General features: G+C 35.6%; 2 protein-coding genes across 3 annotated transcripts in view; one reads left to right on the top strand and one right to left on the bottom strand.

Annotated features, from left to right (window-relative positions):
• Positions 1-17,156, bottom strand: part of LOC129240311 (probable WRKY transcription factor protein 1) — a 59,490-nt gene that overhangs the window by 39,639 nt on the left and 2,695 nt on the right. The window lies entirely within an intron of this gene.
• LOC129242076 (uncharacterized) lies at positions 575-6,353 on the top strand. The gene is made up of 2 exons (XM_054878636.1): positions 575-607; positions 5,160-6,353. Exons 1-2 carry the CDS (start codon positions 575-577, stop codon positions 6,351-6,353), a joined length of 1,227 nt encoding a protein of 408 aa, XP_054734611.1.

Genomic DNA, 17,156 nt, shown 5'->3' with positions numbered 1-17,156 from the left:
TCGAAATCGTTCCTCCTGCATTCGATATTGTATTGGATCCATAAACAAGCCAGCTGTTCCAACTTTTCACATTAGTCCTAGTGGTGCTGAAGAATGTATAGAGTTTTCCCTTTTTTTGCCATCATGGAACTCTGTTCTAGCCCACTGGATTCACTAAACCCAAAACTGTCAAAGAACTTTTTTGTAAGAGTAGTGTGATCCTTTAAATCAAAGGTTAGAATGCATTGATGCAATGAATATATCGTGGGACATCTAGCGAAAAATGGTCAGAACTATTTACTTCACCCATACACGTAAAGGTTTTTTGAGATCATGAGGACATTTGCTTGTAACCAAAACGTAAAAAAACTTTTTAAATTTTTGTGTCTGTCTGCCTATCTGTTTGATCGTGCTAGTCCAGGTTTGGACGAGACTTTCACCGACACACAAAGTTTTCAAGGCAAGACATAAGCTTTTTGTACCCCGAAATTTGCCCGGCTATGTGAAAAGAAATATTTCTGCTTGAGGATATTAAAATTTCGGAGCAAAGGCTTGTGTGTTATACCAGCACGACTACAATGTAGGTCAGGAACCAATGGCAGGTGGCGTTAAGAATGAGAATGCAATTGTAAATTATTCGATAGAATGTTGGTATACGTTAGACTTACCAGGAATATCACCGCACAAACGCTGTTACTCAAAATTGGTGCGCTCGAAACCCTTTTCGGCAACTTATGTAAATAAACAACAATAACATGCCGGGCTTTCGCTAGTTTTCACATGAATTATAAATTTGGGTATCGAGAGTGGTGTTTGAAAAAGTTGTTTCATAAATTTTTTTAAAATTTCAACTTGGTATTTTTTGTCATTCAATTAAAACATGGCTCTTATTAGCCACAGCTAAAAAAAATTAATAATCTAATATTTATACTGTTGGTACACAAAACTTAAAAGGTTTAGTTCGATTTGCCTCCACAATTTCTGGCATGCGATAATATCTGTACATTAATGTGGACTTCGAATAGCAAATATTATTTTATTATGGTGTTTTAATGTCCGAAATGCATTTGGGAGGTGAAGTTGTGTCTTTAGCCTGCGACTGGTTGTGTGGAGCTTCGCATAATATATCCATCCCTCAGCCGCACTCATCCACCGAGTTCTACTTGGTGTAAGCTGTACTACTACCAAATAGCTTCTATACCATAGCAACAACGAAGCACCCACCCTACGACTTTTACGTCATACTTACGACTTTTTGTATTGAACATATACTCTTAGTTTAAATGAAGCGATAGCTTTGTAACTTCTACGTTCGTTTCCCACTATGTACATAAAAGCATAATCAATTGTTGATGGGTAAATCTGGACCCCTCCTATGGGCTAAAGGAGCTTCTCGCCCGATGCGACCAATACAACACACATTACTTTCTCTTTCATCTTATCTCAATTTCATCTTTCACAGCAAGACATATTCACCTACAGGGTTTGATTGAAAAATAATGAACCTTATTTTTTTAAGCAGTTTTATTAAACCTTTTGGCTTATACAACTAATATTCTTCAAAATAGGACCCTTGAGCGTCAATACACCGCTGGTAGCGGTCCTTCCGCTGCAGGAAACATTTTTTAAACTCATCCGCCGGAATCGCGTTCAATTCAGCTGTCATAGTTTTTGGGATCGCCTCGATGGAGTCGAAACGCCTCCCCTTCAGCTTTCTTTTCAGACGCGGGAACAAGAAGTCCGGAGGGGACAGGTCTCGGTTGTAGGGAGAGTGGGTAAACACCGGAACCCCCATCTGGGCCAATGCAGAGGTGCAGAGGAAGGCGGTGTGCGCCGGCGCATTGTCAAGATGAAGGGTCCAATTGTTGACGAGGTCGGGCCGAACCCGGGCAACGCGGTTTTCAGCCGAAGGAGCACTTTGTAAAATGCCGCGTTTACAGTGCTTTCTGGAGGTAAAAACACCTTGTGGACGATGCCTCGAGAGTCGAAAAAGATTATCAGATTCCAGATCGCTGTTCATCTTCGACGTCCTCCCGGCCTTCCTTGAACGACTTGTGCCACCGTTTTACCTGGGCACTGGACAGAGATTGGTCCCCGTAAGCCTCCTTGAGTAGCCCAATGGTTTCGGTACTCGTTTTGTTTAGCTTTACGCAAAATTTGATCGAGAAACGTTGCTCCAACGATCGCTGCATTTTCGCCACTGCAAAATCCTAACACACTTTTAAAGCAGCTTTCACGCGCGGAGCGATGTTGACTGCACCGCTGTTGCCAGCGAGCTGGGACCGGTTTTTAATGGCAGGGGAAGGTCCAACGATCATTTCCCCCACCAGCCGATTCGGTTGATCGCTTGGCAGACGCTCCGCGCAGGAAGGCTCATTACTTTTCAATCAAACCCTGTAATGTGAAACTTTGCCGAGTCGTATACAGATGTTTCATATGAAATTTCTTGAGTTGTACCAGATACGCCTTTATGTAAACAGCGATCGTACCTCGACGATATTTCATCCTAGCTTCCCATAGTGCTATTTTCCGATTCCTCTAGAAAAACTGCTATATCAGTTCATCTGTGCCTGCGGAGGTGCACTTATTGAGGTCCCTTCCGAATTTATCGTCGACATTCTTTAGCTACTTGGTGGTGCGCTTCCTCACGAAGCTTCCCGATATTTTAGTATAATTTGAAACCTGTTTGCAGGTTGTTGTTGTAACAGTATGTAATATTTCCCATACATTTTTGAAGTAATAATTTTAGGCGGGTCGTTCGGTAACGTAGAATCGCCGCTCGGGTGAACCTTTGTTGGCAGATCACTTTAGGACATTTAGGGTAGCTAACCGAAAAACACTCCAAATTTTATTGTAAACGCTTTACAAATTCAAAAGCCACTGTGAGTACGAAACATGAAATGATAAAGGTTTTTTCAGATAGTAGTAACTTTTAAAAATCGTAGGTAGTTGAATGCGGTTTTTAAAAAAGCAAACATTTTTGAAATCGAATTATATTTGAATTAGTAAATTAGATTTAAGTAATCATGTTGAACACAATCAGATCTCACATATTTTAAAGTTTGTTGAAATTTTTACTCGTGCCGTTTTTCAAAGCTAGATAGGCAAATAGCTTCTTATGGGAATGATTACTTTTCATTGAACTTATTACCTTTTCAGCCGTGTCATTTCCAACAAATATTCTTTATAATAATAAGCACTCGATATATTAAAATTTATTCTGCATACCAATATCTGGTTGAACTTCATTAATAATCACATTACAAATCTATTAAAACAACCATTAAACTCAGACACTTCATGTGTTTTCAAATAATGTGGTTAATTTCGAAAATAATTTTTTTTTAATAAGCCATATACGACTGGTACCCTAAGCCCTGAAAGATTGTGGTGCACTTAAAGACGTGGGAGTACCGAGATTCGGCGGCGCGATATCGATATTAGATACTCTCATAACAATATTGCTATGAAAAGAGTTTGTAGCGTAAATGCGCAACGTCTATGCTTTTTTCAACAGAATTTTATTACAATTAGTTGTCTTTATGCGGTTGATAAATACTACTTATTTAAAAAGAGATTAAGTCTATAATTCAATCCATGCAATAAATGAGGTAGTACAGATCTATGCGTTTTCGGTTCAGCACCTGGTCATGATAAATACCCAGCAAATATTTTATTATTATTATTATTATTTAGTGACTGGTATGAATACCAGTACTAAAATTATGTTTGAGCGTTGGCTGCAGGGGCCATCAGCTCTGTGTCGTCTGTGGGTGTCTGGATTATTTGTTATATTGCCAGCAAATAATTCTTAACAGTTTACCTGTGAACCTTCGCTGAAAAACTTGATACTACCTAGTCCTATGTACTGGGTGTGAACGGTATTCGAGGACAACTTAAGAGCAAATATTAGCTTTTATCTTGAACAAAATTTAATGAAACTTCACGAATTTTTACACAAGATTAACTTATTATGATTCTATATTATAATTATTCAATAAAATTTCCATTTCCATGTTCTCCTTGTTCATATTGACGCGTACCGGTATTAATTGTAGCCTTCAGAGAAGAAATGGTGTTATGAGGATGCTATTGGTTTCACGCGCAACTACGCCCTATACGTAGTAACGTAAGAGATTGAGGTGTAGGGAGTTAGGCGACCATAAGTTCGGTGTTATGTGATCATGGAAATTTTCAGCCACCCATGTTGCCATCGTTTTGTGTGAAGTAGCAGAGTCTTGCTGAAAAATGTATAGGCTGTCATCGCGTACACTACCACTAATCCAGGGTTTCATTACTATCTGAAATCTGGTAGAATGGAATGACCTTTATTGCTCACAACACGGTTGGTTGGTTTCCCATTTCTGCGGCCTACGCCAAAATTTTCGGCACAAAAACCATAATATCTCAGGCTCTTCAAGGTGTTTAATTTGTTTAGAAGGCATTTTGATCGGATAACTCGCTGTTCTCGTGTTTGCACCGACATAAACTGTCTTCTGTCTCCATGGGCAACTCGACGAATAAGACCCTCAAGCAAATTAAGCTCCTTCGCATGGGCCCTTATTAATTTTGAAGGGTCCTCGTCAATGATCACCTGTTGAATAAATTATGAAGATCCGACAGTGTCAAAACGTTCCTCGTGCTTTTTGCGTTTTGCAACAGATTCTGCATCGCCACCTGACGATGAACCTCATGATCGAATCAAGTGGTGCTCGTTTGACAATAAGAAATTTCTAAATCGGTGTAATTTAAAAATTTAACGACGATAACTACATGACTCGTCATTTCTTGAGTTAAGTTGTAGTCCTCTATGTCTTATCTGAAAAAGAGCAAAAGTAAAAAGAAAAACAATGGTTTCGGGAAGTTATAGCCACATAGCATGTCCTCAAGTACCGTATGCACCCTGTATAATAGTAATTTTAAATTTTTGCCGGCTTAACTACTAAGCATTTCAAAAAATACAAATTGTTGAAATACGACTGTCACACACTGTGCGCCTTTCAAACGGCATATATTACTGATAACGGTAATTTATTTATTTTTTTGGAGCAGTTAAATTTTTTCCCGGAGGAAAATATTACAGCTATTTTAGATATTATACCAGTATTAATATTGGACTTACCGTATTTTTTCTTATTATCGATTTAACACTCCATATACTGTTTCCCCTATCTTTACAGATATATTCTTTCATAATTATAGTACTCATACTAGTCGACGCTTCAACAATATTTAAACACAATCGTGGTTCCCATGTAGAAATATCGGACATATTCGGTGAAAGATTGGCAGACCCAAAATCTATGGGTCAGATTAAAAGGGACACAAGTCTTAGCTATGCAGCTACGAACATAGATTCCAAGGAAGGAACACGTGTGAAAACCATTACCGTAATTAAAAATCACAGTGGTAAAAATAATGGGAAATTAGTAATTAATCCAGAGTTCCATAAGAATGAAGAATGGGCTAACGCGTTTAGAGATAACTTTGATACCTACGGCGGTATACCGGATGTGCCAGGTATAGATGACCTGTTCGATTTTGTGAAAAAGAAAAGTAAAGATGATGATGGTAAAAAAGGAGCACCCAACCCAAAGTCCAAAGAAATAGGGAAAAAAGAGTTTACAAAGCCCGTTGATGAACCCTCCTCGGAAATTGAAATCACTACACCCCCAGTGCAAAAGATTAAAGGCGATGCTGAATTAGTACCAGGATTAAAAAAGAATCAAACTAGCGCACGTTCACAGTCGCTGGGATTGGATAAGGTTAAAACACGAGAGCCATTATCCAATTCAAATTATACCTCCTCAGAAGAATCCGGTGACATATTTTTTGAAAAATATATACAGGAGATCCCCAAAGGCTATGATTATCCCAAACCTTGTCCACAAGGAGGAAAAAGTGTCGTTAGTATTACGAATCCTTCTTCAGGACGCACATACGATATACCAGTGGAAGAAGACTCACCAGCCACACCGTACATTGCACCATCAATAAACAAAAAAAACCAATTGCCAGGATTGCAATCGCTGCAGAATAATACGCAAAGCGTTGCATCTACTTTTGTGCGACCGAATTTTTCAGTTAACTCCATTTTACCACCACTTCAGACGAATTCGGCAACAACTCAGGATTCACTGCAACCGCTGAATACTGTAAATTCACAAACACAAATTACACAACAACAAGGAGGAGGCATCTACACCAGTCAACGTCCGTATGTTGCGCCCAATATACGAAACAGCGTCAATACAAATATTGCATCTACGCTTCGGCCGTTATATAGAAATGATATAGCTACTTATCGTGGAAGCTCATTTCTGTTGGGTCCAAAGAGGGTGAATGTGGCAAGATCACGTGGCTTGAAATACTGAAAATACTACTAAATTCAATACACACTGATGCAGATTACCTCTCTAAGGGAACGAGCATGATTCAAGGTTTTTTCAACTTACGAAATGATAATTGAAAACTATCGCAAGAAAATAGTGAATCCATAAATGTTACAACACACAACAGATAATATATGTTATATTAGATAGATATCAAGAGAGTATTGTTTAAAAAAAATACTCAATGTATGAATTTTTATAGGTTAAGCAAACAGTGATAGTTTAATGCGATTACAAATTACAAGCGACTTATTAGTTTATAAAGCTTCTGAAAATTAAATACATATATTTAAGGCACTACTTTGTTGTCTAGATACAATTCGGGTGAAGGATTTTTCATCAATGGGTTTTGAAGCATTTAATTAGTGTACTATAAAAATTCTTGTTGAAAATATTACCGTACATATGTATGGAATAGCATATACATATAAATGTAACATTCGGCATTTAACATTTGAAGGGTATGGATTAATCAGGCGTAGTCGTAAATACATAATTGAAGCAAGGAGTTTATAGCGATTTATTAACGTTGAAATTATAAAATAAATACTTATAATAAACATTATAATAAAAAATGTTGTTGCAGCATCATTTGAAGAATGCAGCTGGCAGTCCGAAATCCACATTATGTTTATTTCTGTCAAGTAGTTTTCGAAATATCGCCAAATAACGGTTTTGGAGTAAATAAAAAAATATGTAGATCATACAAATTTATAACATATGGAGAATCGGGTAGCTGATAGGAAGAAGTGTTATATCAAATTAAGAGTAATAATCAATAAGAATGAAACGTTTACAAGATATTAATAAAGCTGAAAAAAAAAAATGTTTGTGAAAAAAATCTTCAAATAAATATAAAAGTTATGAGACTAGAAATACCCATTTTGCATTGACCATACTTAAGTAAAGTTTAACTAATGGCAAACCTAGGTTTTCCTAGTAACAAATAGCTTAGGTAAGGGTAGCAAAAGTTCAGGCACCAAATTTGAAAGACGAACTAACAACACCTCTTAAATATTACAAGGACAATAAATATGAATTCAATATTTTATTCGTGGTTATTTATAAAATTAATGGGCAATAAGTCCAAAAATTATTGTTAGTGTTAAAGGAACATATATATAATCTTTTAAATCTAAAATCCATTTATTTTGATTTTTCTTTGGCTACTTAAAGAATTTGCCTCTCTCCACACTTCGCCTGAAGTAGAAACAGGTTCACCTAAAATGCCAATAAAAACTGAAAGCGGCGATTTGTTGTCCATTTATAGTACTTTAAAAATCCGCTTGAATTAAAATCCTAGCTGATCCTTTTTTCGAGATAAGTGGATTTTAGCATTTTCGAAAGTTTTTTCATAATTAAGCGATATCTTTCCTCATCATCTAACGAGATAATATCCTGGCGCGTTTTTTTATATGGTATCCCCTGTAGGCCTAATCCACTTCAAAATTACTAACTTCTCACTATAAAATTAATGTAAGTAAAAAAGTAACAACCGCTTTTTTTAAAAGGCGGGAATATGAAGAATCATTTATTAAATTTATTTTGAATCTTCCCCTACATTAAATACAAACCCAGACCATCGTTGTTTAATAATGACATGCCCTCTTTCAAGTGATCAAGAATAATATGCAGTTTTAGAGTCTGAGATGTTCCTGTACTTTCTAGATATTTGCGAAGTTGTTTTAAGTTCTCATCTAAATCGGTAATATTTGCACGTTGCGTGGAGAAACAGTCATGTACAATTTTATTCATTGTCCTAAAAGCAGCGACGTATGGCTGTAATTTCAGAGAACCAACATGCTGGTTAATTTCAGGATCAAGTAGTTTATCCGATTCTTGCAGAAGTTTTCGGCAGGCATTACCCTCGAAAATTTCACCCTGATAATTTTTTGCTACTAACTTCAATTTTGATGGCCAAAGCAACACTTCTAATGAAATTGGTCATTTTATTCATTTGATTTTGAGATGCTCCAGTAGTCGATTGGAGTGTGTCTAACCCTTCAGTATTAAAAACAAATTCGTTTTCAATTTTTTTATTCAAAGTTACCCTCATTTTAGACCCTGTTGTATTTAATAAAATATCACCATCGTTCGTACTTGCTTCGGACCTTTTTCGTTAAATCGATGTTACAACTTGGTTTTGTTGCTTTTCTGGTAGTTTTTCTACTAAACTCAAGGCGTTTTCACGAGCACGAGATGAAGCAGGACCTGCGCCACAAGAATGACGCACACCTTGGCCAATTTTTTGAAAACATTTACTGCAAATGTTCATGGACGTTCTCTTTTCAGCAGTACTATGTCCAGAGGGAAGTTGAGCATTTGAAGCAGCTCCATAAAGACCACAACTTTCATCTATTATAGTATGAAAAATGCGTACATGACCATTGCCCTTAACTATTTTAGAGTGTCCTTTGTATCGTGCCGTTAGACATATAAAACAATTACAATTCTGGTTCTTGTTTCTTTTGCTAACTTCATGTCCTCGTAGTTAGGCATTGTTGGAAGTGGCCTCTTTGCATTACCCTTCTCTCGTTCCATTATAGTTATAGTTAGTACTACAAATGCTAATGGGAAATTTAGAATTGGACTCGTCAAAATTATCGTTGACATGCTTTTTAATTAAACCAGCCAGATTTTCAGTAATTAAAAATTCTGATCTTTGACAGTTGCCAAAAACGATTTTTTTACAGCATGTTGAGTTGAAAGAATATTTTTTTCCATGATCTTGCAGACCATAAATAACGAAATTTCTGAAGAGATTACTTGTTACTGATGAACAAGGTACAAATGAATATGAGCGGCTATGAAAAGAATAGGCTTCTATTTTCTGTTGCCGGAGTGCCCGGTATACAATGCGCTGCATAGCCGTGATAATAATAATAGCATCGCCAAGATACATTATCGCTTAACCAGTTAACTGTGGCGCTCCCATTTAAAAGTGCGCACAGTTTTGTGTCACCAGAATTGAGCTATGACGAGTATATTCGTCAATCACAGAGTAAGTTGCGCTGGTAAGATATTGGATAAAACAGATGGATTAATTTTATAATATTAAAATTTTATTTTCTTTGCTTCTTTGGTTAACATAAGCATTGTAATATATGTACATATTAAACTAAAAACGCAATAAATTCAATTAAATATTATACATATAAAAGTAAGAATTCAAATTCTTGCTGTGGAGTGATACTCAGCGAAACAGGGTATTATACATAATGCGACTTTGCAAATCGGGATTCCTTCCTGATTTTTGACTTTTGCCTTTGCCCCTTTTAGGTTAACATCTAAAAAACGTTAATAAATAAAACATAAATAAATTCATTTGCGAACTGGTGAACTTTTTCAACCAGTGCATACGGGGAAGCATGACATCATCTCAAACTGTTTATATTTTCTATTTGGTTGTTTTATTCCGGCATAGCCTCAAAATATTCTAAACATCTTGAAATTTGAGAATATGTGTTGTTTTTCTCAAAAATTGTAATTTAAATAGCCAATGGTCACTAATTTATACGCATGACGAGTATACTCGTCAATACACAAAATTTTGCCACTTATCCATGACGAGTATACTCGTCAATCACAGTTAACTGGTTAATTATGAAAATATTTTCGAAAATGCTAAAATCCACTTATCTCGAAAAAAGGATCAGCTAGGATTTTATATCAAGCGGATTCTTAATGTACTATTAATGGACAACAAATCGCCGCTTTCAGTTTTTATTGGCATTTTAGGTCAACCCGTTTCTACTTCAGGCGAAGTGTGTCTCATCACTCCTCCATTAAATAAACCTTGGTAATTTGCTCTATTACCTTCATTTCGTCACTTTCAGCTCCGAGATTCTTCGGTCTTCTTTTTGGCCTTTTACAATACATCCACTGGTTGAAAGTTACAAAATTCAAAATCAAATATTTTTTAACAAAACAAACTTAGCAAATAATGCAGATAGAAATTTCGGTTAGATAGAAAAGGATTTTTCTATTGGACTGTTGAAATAGTTTCTTTTTTTTTAATCAGATATAAATGTGACTGAATCTTCTAAAGGTTTTATTATAACCTAATTTCTAAATGGTTTAACCTTTCTACTGTTAAAGTCCTCTACATACATATGGTTATTAAAGCCTCGCTTCCTTTATCTACCGATTTCCCCCGAAAAATGTAGAGCTATTATCAAAATTTCGTCTTTTTTCTCAATGATATCTCTTGTTCGATGACAATTTAGAGACCGGTTATATTAAGTTGTGTTATTGGTTGCACAGATTCGGTTAATTTTTCGTGGTCACTCAAATAACGTAAGTAGGGAATTAGATAGTTCATTTAATAACTAATAATGTCTTTCAAAGAAAGTTTTGCCCAAGAGCACAAGTCAGGGTGTGGTCTACAGGGTAGGAAAAAATGGTACAACTTACTTTGGAGCGATGAAAGAAAAATAAATTTATTTGGAAATGATGCTGGGCGAAATATGAGACGTCCTGAACGACAAGAGTTTTTAACGCGCTTCACGAAAAACATTCAAACACGGTGGCAGCAATATAATGATTTGGGGATGCTTCTCTTGGTATGGAGTAGGGCCTATTCACCACATAACCAATAAAATGGACAAATTTATTTAAAACGATATACTTCAAGAAGTGATGCTACCATGTGCTGAGGAGAATATGCCACTTTGGTGGCTTTTTAGGCAAGATAAAGACCCAAAACACTCCTCAATGTTAGTAAGTGAATGGTTTTTACTATTATTTTGTTATAAAGTTATGGATTGTCCAAGCCAGTCACCCAAGCTGAACCACATTAAAATCGGGAAGGAAACATTTAAAAATAAGAAAGATTTGAGACAAAAAATCAAAGAACTATGGTATTCCACTCCGACAGAAACCTGCCGTAAGATTATGAATTCTTTGCCGAATCGAATACAAAAAGTCACTGACAAACAAGGTAGACACAGTGGTTATTTATTAAACTCCGATTATTTAAACACCATTTTTAATAAAATCATTGAGTTCTTTTTGTATCGTACCTATTTCTATTTCGAATATTTCCTTTTTGTTCCTATTGTCACTAGTTAAAGTTTTAAAAGATAATTTAATTGTTATTTATGTTTTTTATATTAATCTATGAAATAAAAACCAATTACAATTGAATATCTATTATTATTAATTTGAAAAACATGCATTTCCCGTAGGAACTTGGGGTACCTATTTTAATAACAATGAGTACATATATGCATTTAACGTTATTGTCCTTCATGGAATTTTCAACGAATGTGGTTAGTTCGTCTATCAAGTTTTATATTAATATACATTATTGCTGGTTATTTGTGAATATGTAATATATTTTAAAAAGAGGAAAAAAAATCGGGGATATTTTTCATTTTACTGCCTCTAATTTGATATATCACCTTTTTGGATCGGTTCATGGATTCTCCAGATACTAGAAATTTGTATGACCTTTTTTATCCAAACCCATTATTTGGCGATATATCCAAAACTACATGAGAAAAAAATTTTGTGAACTTCCGGGCTCAGCGACCGATTTTACATAGGAATGGGATGATCTGGTTCTTGAGTAAAAAGAAAATCATTAATTATTTGTCATTGGCTGAAACAAATTGCGTCATACCGGTAACGTATAAACCAAAAGATTTTATTAATGACAATTGATGCTAATAACATAATAAATGTACCCTAAAATCTATTGAAATAAATTGACAATTTGCTTACAAATAAAGCTAGAATATGCACATAGGTATGTTCCAAATATTGAGTTGCCGTTGTAACCACATGAAATTTCGTGCCGGTGGTGTATACCGAAACAGCAACTATAGTATCAATCAGTTTAATAGTTTCACTTACAATTTTATATGTTAGTATATATTTGAAGAACATTTTTTTATTATTTGGCGGACTTAAATCTACATTTTTTGCATGCATTTTGTGCCAAACAACAAATCAATGCAAGCCAGTTTTATGCAACATGTAAATATGTATTATGACATTAGTGATAAGTCTCGATATGGTACTAGGACGCTTCGCCATGTTCTTATATAGAGTATGCAATAAAAATCTGCGACGCTAAAAATTTTCATAATTGTAAACTTGGAAGATTGAATAATATATAAAACTTATAAACACTTTGTTAAGGTGTTACTATTATAAAAAAGATAAATCACTTGCGCTACCTTGGTTTTATATAACGCCCCCGTTAGGCCAGAAGTGTGAATGTGCAAATTTTTCAATTTTAAGGGGGTATTCTGGTCTAGAAATTTGAAAAAATCGATTTTTTGTTTTGCATATTTTCAAAGCTTAGAGCTTCAAAAATATGCCCTTCAACGGATTTTTCAAAATTCGAATTATTTTCGGAGATACAGCGGATTTTGTAACGTGGCGTCTAAGCCGACCGAGTGGAGCGAATCGCACAATGAACGGCAGATGTTACCGGACGACTTGAGGACTCGTTCTTTCCAGAAAATCTTTTGAATCCCACACATCCTTTATTTATTCTATACATATACACATATATACTTTATACTTCTATAATATATACCTGGAAATATATCGCCGATTAATCCAGAGTGAGTAGTAAATATTATGATCTAAGTTCTATTGGAATTGTTGCTCAAACTTCAAACGCGATTTTCTCAAAACTACTTTTTTTGAGATGGTCGTCATGATATCTCAAGTCCTACTTGACCGATCGCTTTGAAGTTTGATAAGAATTGTTTATTATATATCTGTCTATCGCGCCTGCCTCGGATTTTGAAAAATTCATGTTTGAAGTATTGTATTTTTAAAAAAGTTTAAAAGGTAAAAAAGAGGGTAAAAAAATGTATTTTTTTTTTCAAGTTGACTCCATTTTGATTTTTTTTTTTTTGATTTGGCGTAATCCGATAGCGAAGAATTTTTTTAATTTGTTTGTTTTAGATCACTACAAGGGTTGGAATCCTGTCAACTATGGAGCACCATTTGTATGTAGCCCCCACTCCGCTGGCCTGTATTCCCACGACTTTTTTTTTTATTATTGTAATTTTTTTTATACTTTTCCAATATTAATAAATACCATTAAAAAAATGGATAGTAAAAATGTTTTTCATTTTTTTTATCTTAGTTTTAAAAATACCTAAAATTAAGGCGTCTAGACCAGAATTCCTCCTTAAGTTAAAAGTTGACTTGAGAGCAAGAAATTTTCAATTTTCGGCCACCGTAGCCGAATGGGTTGTTGTGTGACTATCATTTGGAAGATGTAGGTTCAAATCTCCGTGAAACACCAAAATGAATAAAAATTGTTTTTCTAATAGCGGACGCTCCTCGGCAGATAACGGCAAACCTATGAGTGTATTCCTGCCATACAAAACTGCTCATAGAAATCTATCTGCCGTTTGTATGCGGCGCAAAAAAAAAACGGCCCCTCCATTTATGAAAAAACAAAAAGACGCCAAACACCCAAAAAGGGGTACAAGTACCAATTATATATATAGTTATATATATATATATTTATATATATATATATTTATATATATATATATTTATATATATATATATTTATATATATATAGGATGCATAGGCAGATGGATTTCTATGACGAGTTTTTTCATATATATATTTATATTATATAATAGGACTATGAATAAGTTCGTGCGGTTTTTTTCGAAATTTGAAACTTTATTGACGTAAAATGGTTACAAATTTAATATTCAAAGTATTGTCCATCGCTTACTACTACTTTTTCCCATCTTTCTGGCAATTCACGGATTCCCTTTGTGAAAAATTCGGTCGGTTTTGCCGCAATCCACGAATCGATCCATTTTTTGACTTCATCGTAATTACGGAAGTGCTAGTCAGCCAGGCCATGTTGCATCGATCGGAAGAGATAGTAATCGGATGGCGCAAGGTCTGGACTATACAGCGGGTGGGGTAGGACATCCCATTTGAGCGTTTCTAAGTATGTTTTGACCACTTGTGCAACATGTGGCCGAGCATTGTCATGTTGCAAAATAACTTTGTCGTGTCTATCGGCGTATTGCGGCCGTTTTTTCGCAGTGCTCGGCTCAAACGCATCAATTGTCGTCGGTAGACATCCCCCGTAATCGTTTCATTCGGTTTCAGTAGCTCATAATACACAACACCCAGCTGGTCCCACCAGATACACAGCATAACCTTCAGGCCATGAATATTCTGCGCCGACGTCGATGTTGAAGCATGGCCAGGGTATCCATACGTTGCCCGACGTTTTGGATTGTCGTAATGGACCCACTTTTCATCGCCAGTCACAATTCGATGCAAAAAACCCTTTCTTTTGTGCCGTTGAAGCAGTTGTTCGCATGCCATAAAACGGCGTTCAACGTCTCTTGGCTTCAATTCATACGGCACCCAATGGCCTACCTTTCGGATCATTCCCATGGCTTTTAAACGTTTGGAAATGGTTGATTGATCAACTCCCAAAGTTTTTGCAACCTCTTCTTGCGTTTGAGCCGGATCTTGATCGAGCAATTCCTCCAATTCGGTATCCATGAACTTTGGCGGCGCACCCTCGCGTTCTTCGTCTTCCAAGCCAAAATCACCACTTTTAAAGCGTGCAAACCACTTCTGGCACGTTCGCTCAGCTAGAGCATGCTCACCATAAACTTCCACCAAGATACGATGACTTTCGGCTGCTTTTTTCTTCATATTAAAGAATTCCCCGCAAAAACACATTATTTGGCACGAAATTCGACATTTTCAAGTGTGGTAAAAATATTGTTGTTTACGCTTCAAATAAAAAACTTATACTGACGTTTGTGCCTTACGACAGTAGCTCTCCAATGAATGTTTGGAAATGTGGATCGATGGAATAATAATCAAGTTACGCCATCTGTTGTAAAACTGCACGAACTTATTCATAGTCCTATTATGTTTATATAATCGTACGAAAATATTCACGGCTTAATTTTTTTTTTTTTTTGCCGAGATCAACTATTAAAACCACTGTGAAAATTCTAATATGGTTCACACATCAAAACGTTCTGAGTGCGTTTATGGTAACAATTGTTACAAATATCAAACTTTGGTATCCATGTATCCAAAATAGTTGAAAAGTAGGGGGAAAGTGAAAGAGAAAAATGACATTTCATTTTGAAGAGAAGTTTCAAGTTTTTACTGGATACATTTTTACCTGTAAAAATTTGCAAGTGAGAATAACAGCTGATCGTAAAGTAACAGCTGATCGTAAAGTAAAAATAAAAATTGCAATTAAAATGGAAAATGAAAATACACGCATTTTAGATAAAATTTATAAAGTTTACCTAAAGTTATTAAATAGGAATCGGTCAATGATATAGAGTTATGTACTTCTGAACCACACCGTTGCTGCAATTTCCGGAATACAAATCGAAGGCACTGAAGGTATCGTTCCCACGACAGTCGGTTCACGAACCGGAACGAACCGGATTTATATCCGGCCAAAGACTGACACTTCAGCAGCATTCCCCGTATATGCATGGGGAATGTTTATGCTGATACAACAACAATAAGGTGTCTTTTATGTTTTATCCTTGTACTTCTTGGTTATTAACTAATTTGGCAATAAATGAATATACTTTCATATATGCATTGCCGGAAGCAAGGAAAATGTGAAGAAAGCTGTAATTGCCAGAACAATATAATTGCTGATGGAATGTTCTTCATCTGACAACGATAATGAAATAGAACAAATTATTGTGGGCAAAATAAGATCATGTGATGATCGTTATTTTGCATTTTATTTGCTTTATTTTTTTCTATATAGTACGAGGTAACTGAAAATTTTCTAATTTTTGTGATTTTTTCCCGTCTACAATTTAATCAGCTGTTGGTGAAACTTACAAATTGTTATAGTTTTTCGTTCATGTACTTTTTTCTGATATTTTTCTCTTTGAGGGCCAAATCTCGAAATTACGTTACCAGACAATTTTTAAAGTTACTGGCTAATTTTTACATGAAGTTACTGGATAATTTTTACATGAACAGACCTTTTGGAAAACTTCTCAAGGGGAAATCAGCTGACAACACTAGAAGTGCCCGAAGCTATATATAAAAATAGCAACCTCCATATGTATACAAGGTGAAGGTCCAAGATTGGCGTTCCCACGACAGTCAGTTCTACGTTACCGGAACGACTCGGATTTATATCCGGCCCATATATGTATGGGGAATGTTTATGCTGCTACAACAACTGGCGTCATAAAAATGTATTTGATGGTGCCATCTTAGCTGACTTCCAGTGAAAGCTTGGAGACATTCGGTTCAGTGGAAGCGAAGTTATTGTTACAAAAATTAGTTTCGAACAAAGAGCTAATATCAAATTTTGTTTTAAAATCGGTAAATGATTACCGAAACATTTGAGTTGATGAAAAAAGTTTATGGCGATGATTGTCTATCTCGTTCCAGAGTTCATGAGTGGTTTACACGTTTCAGAGATGGATGTGAGGACATAAATGGCAATGAACATACGGGCCGCCCAAAATCAGTAATCACCGAAAACTCCATCGAAATTGTTCCTAAATTCATCAAAAATTAACCGGAATCATTATTGAAATTCATGGAATCGGAGTTGAATACCTCCAAAATATCGATTTATCACATTTTAACTGATCATTTGGGCTTACGAAAGGTCTGTGAACGTTTCGTTCCGCACAAGTTAAATGAGGACAAAAAATAGCTCAGAATTCAACATTCGAAAGACCTCATTAAAGAGGCGAGAGAAGACGAGAACTTCATTTACAACATTGTAACATGTGATAAAACGTACTGTTTCCAACATGAACCTG

The sequence above is a fragment of the Anastrepha obliqua genome, chromosome 3 (assembly GCF_027943255.1).
Source record: "Anastrepha obliqua isolate idAnaObli1 chromosome 3, idAnaObli1_1.0, whole genome shotgun sequence".
Taxonomy (NCBI): Eukaryota; Metazoa; Arthropoda; class Insecta; order Diptera; family Tephritidae; genus Anastrepha; species Anastrepha obliqua.
Note: the sequence above shows the minus strand (reverse complement) of the source record. Positions and strands in the feature narration are given on the sequence as shown.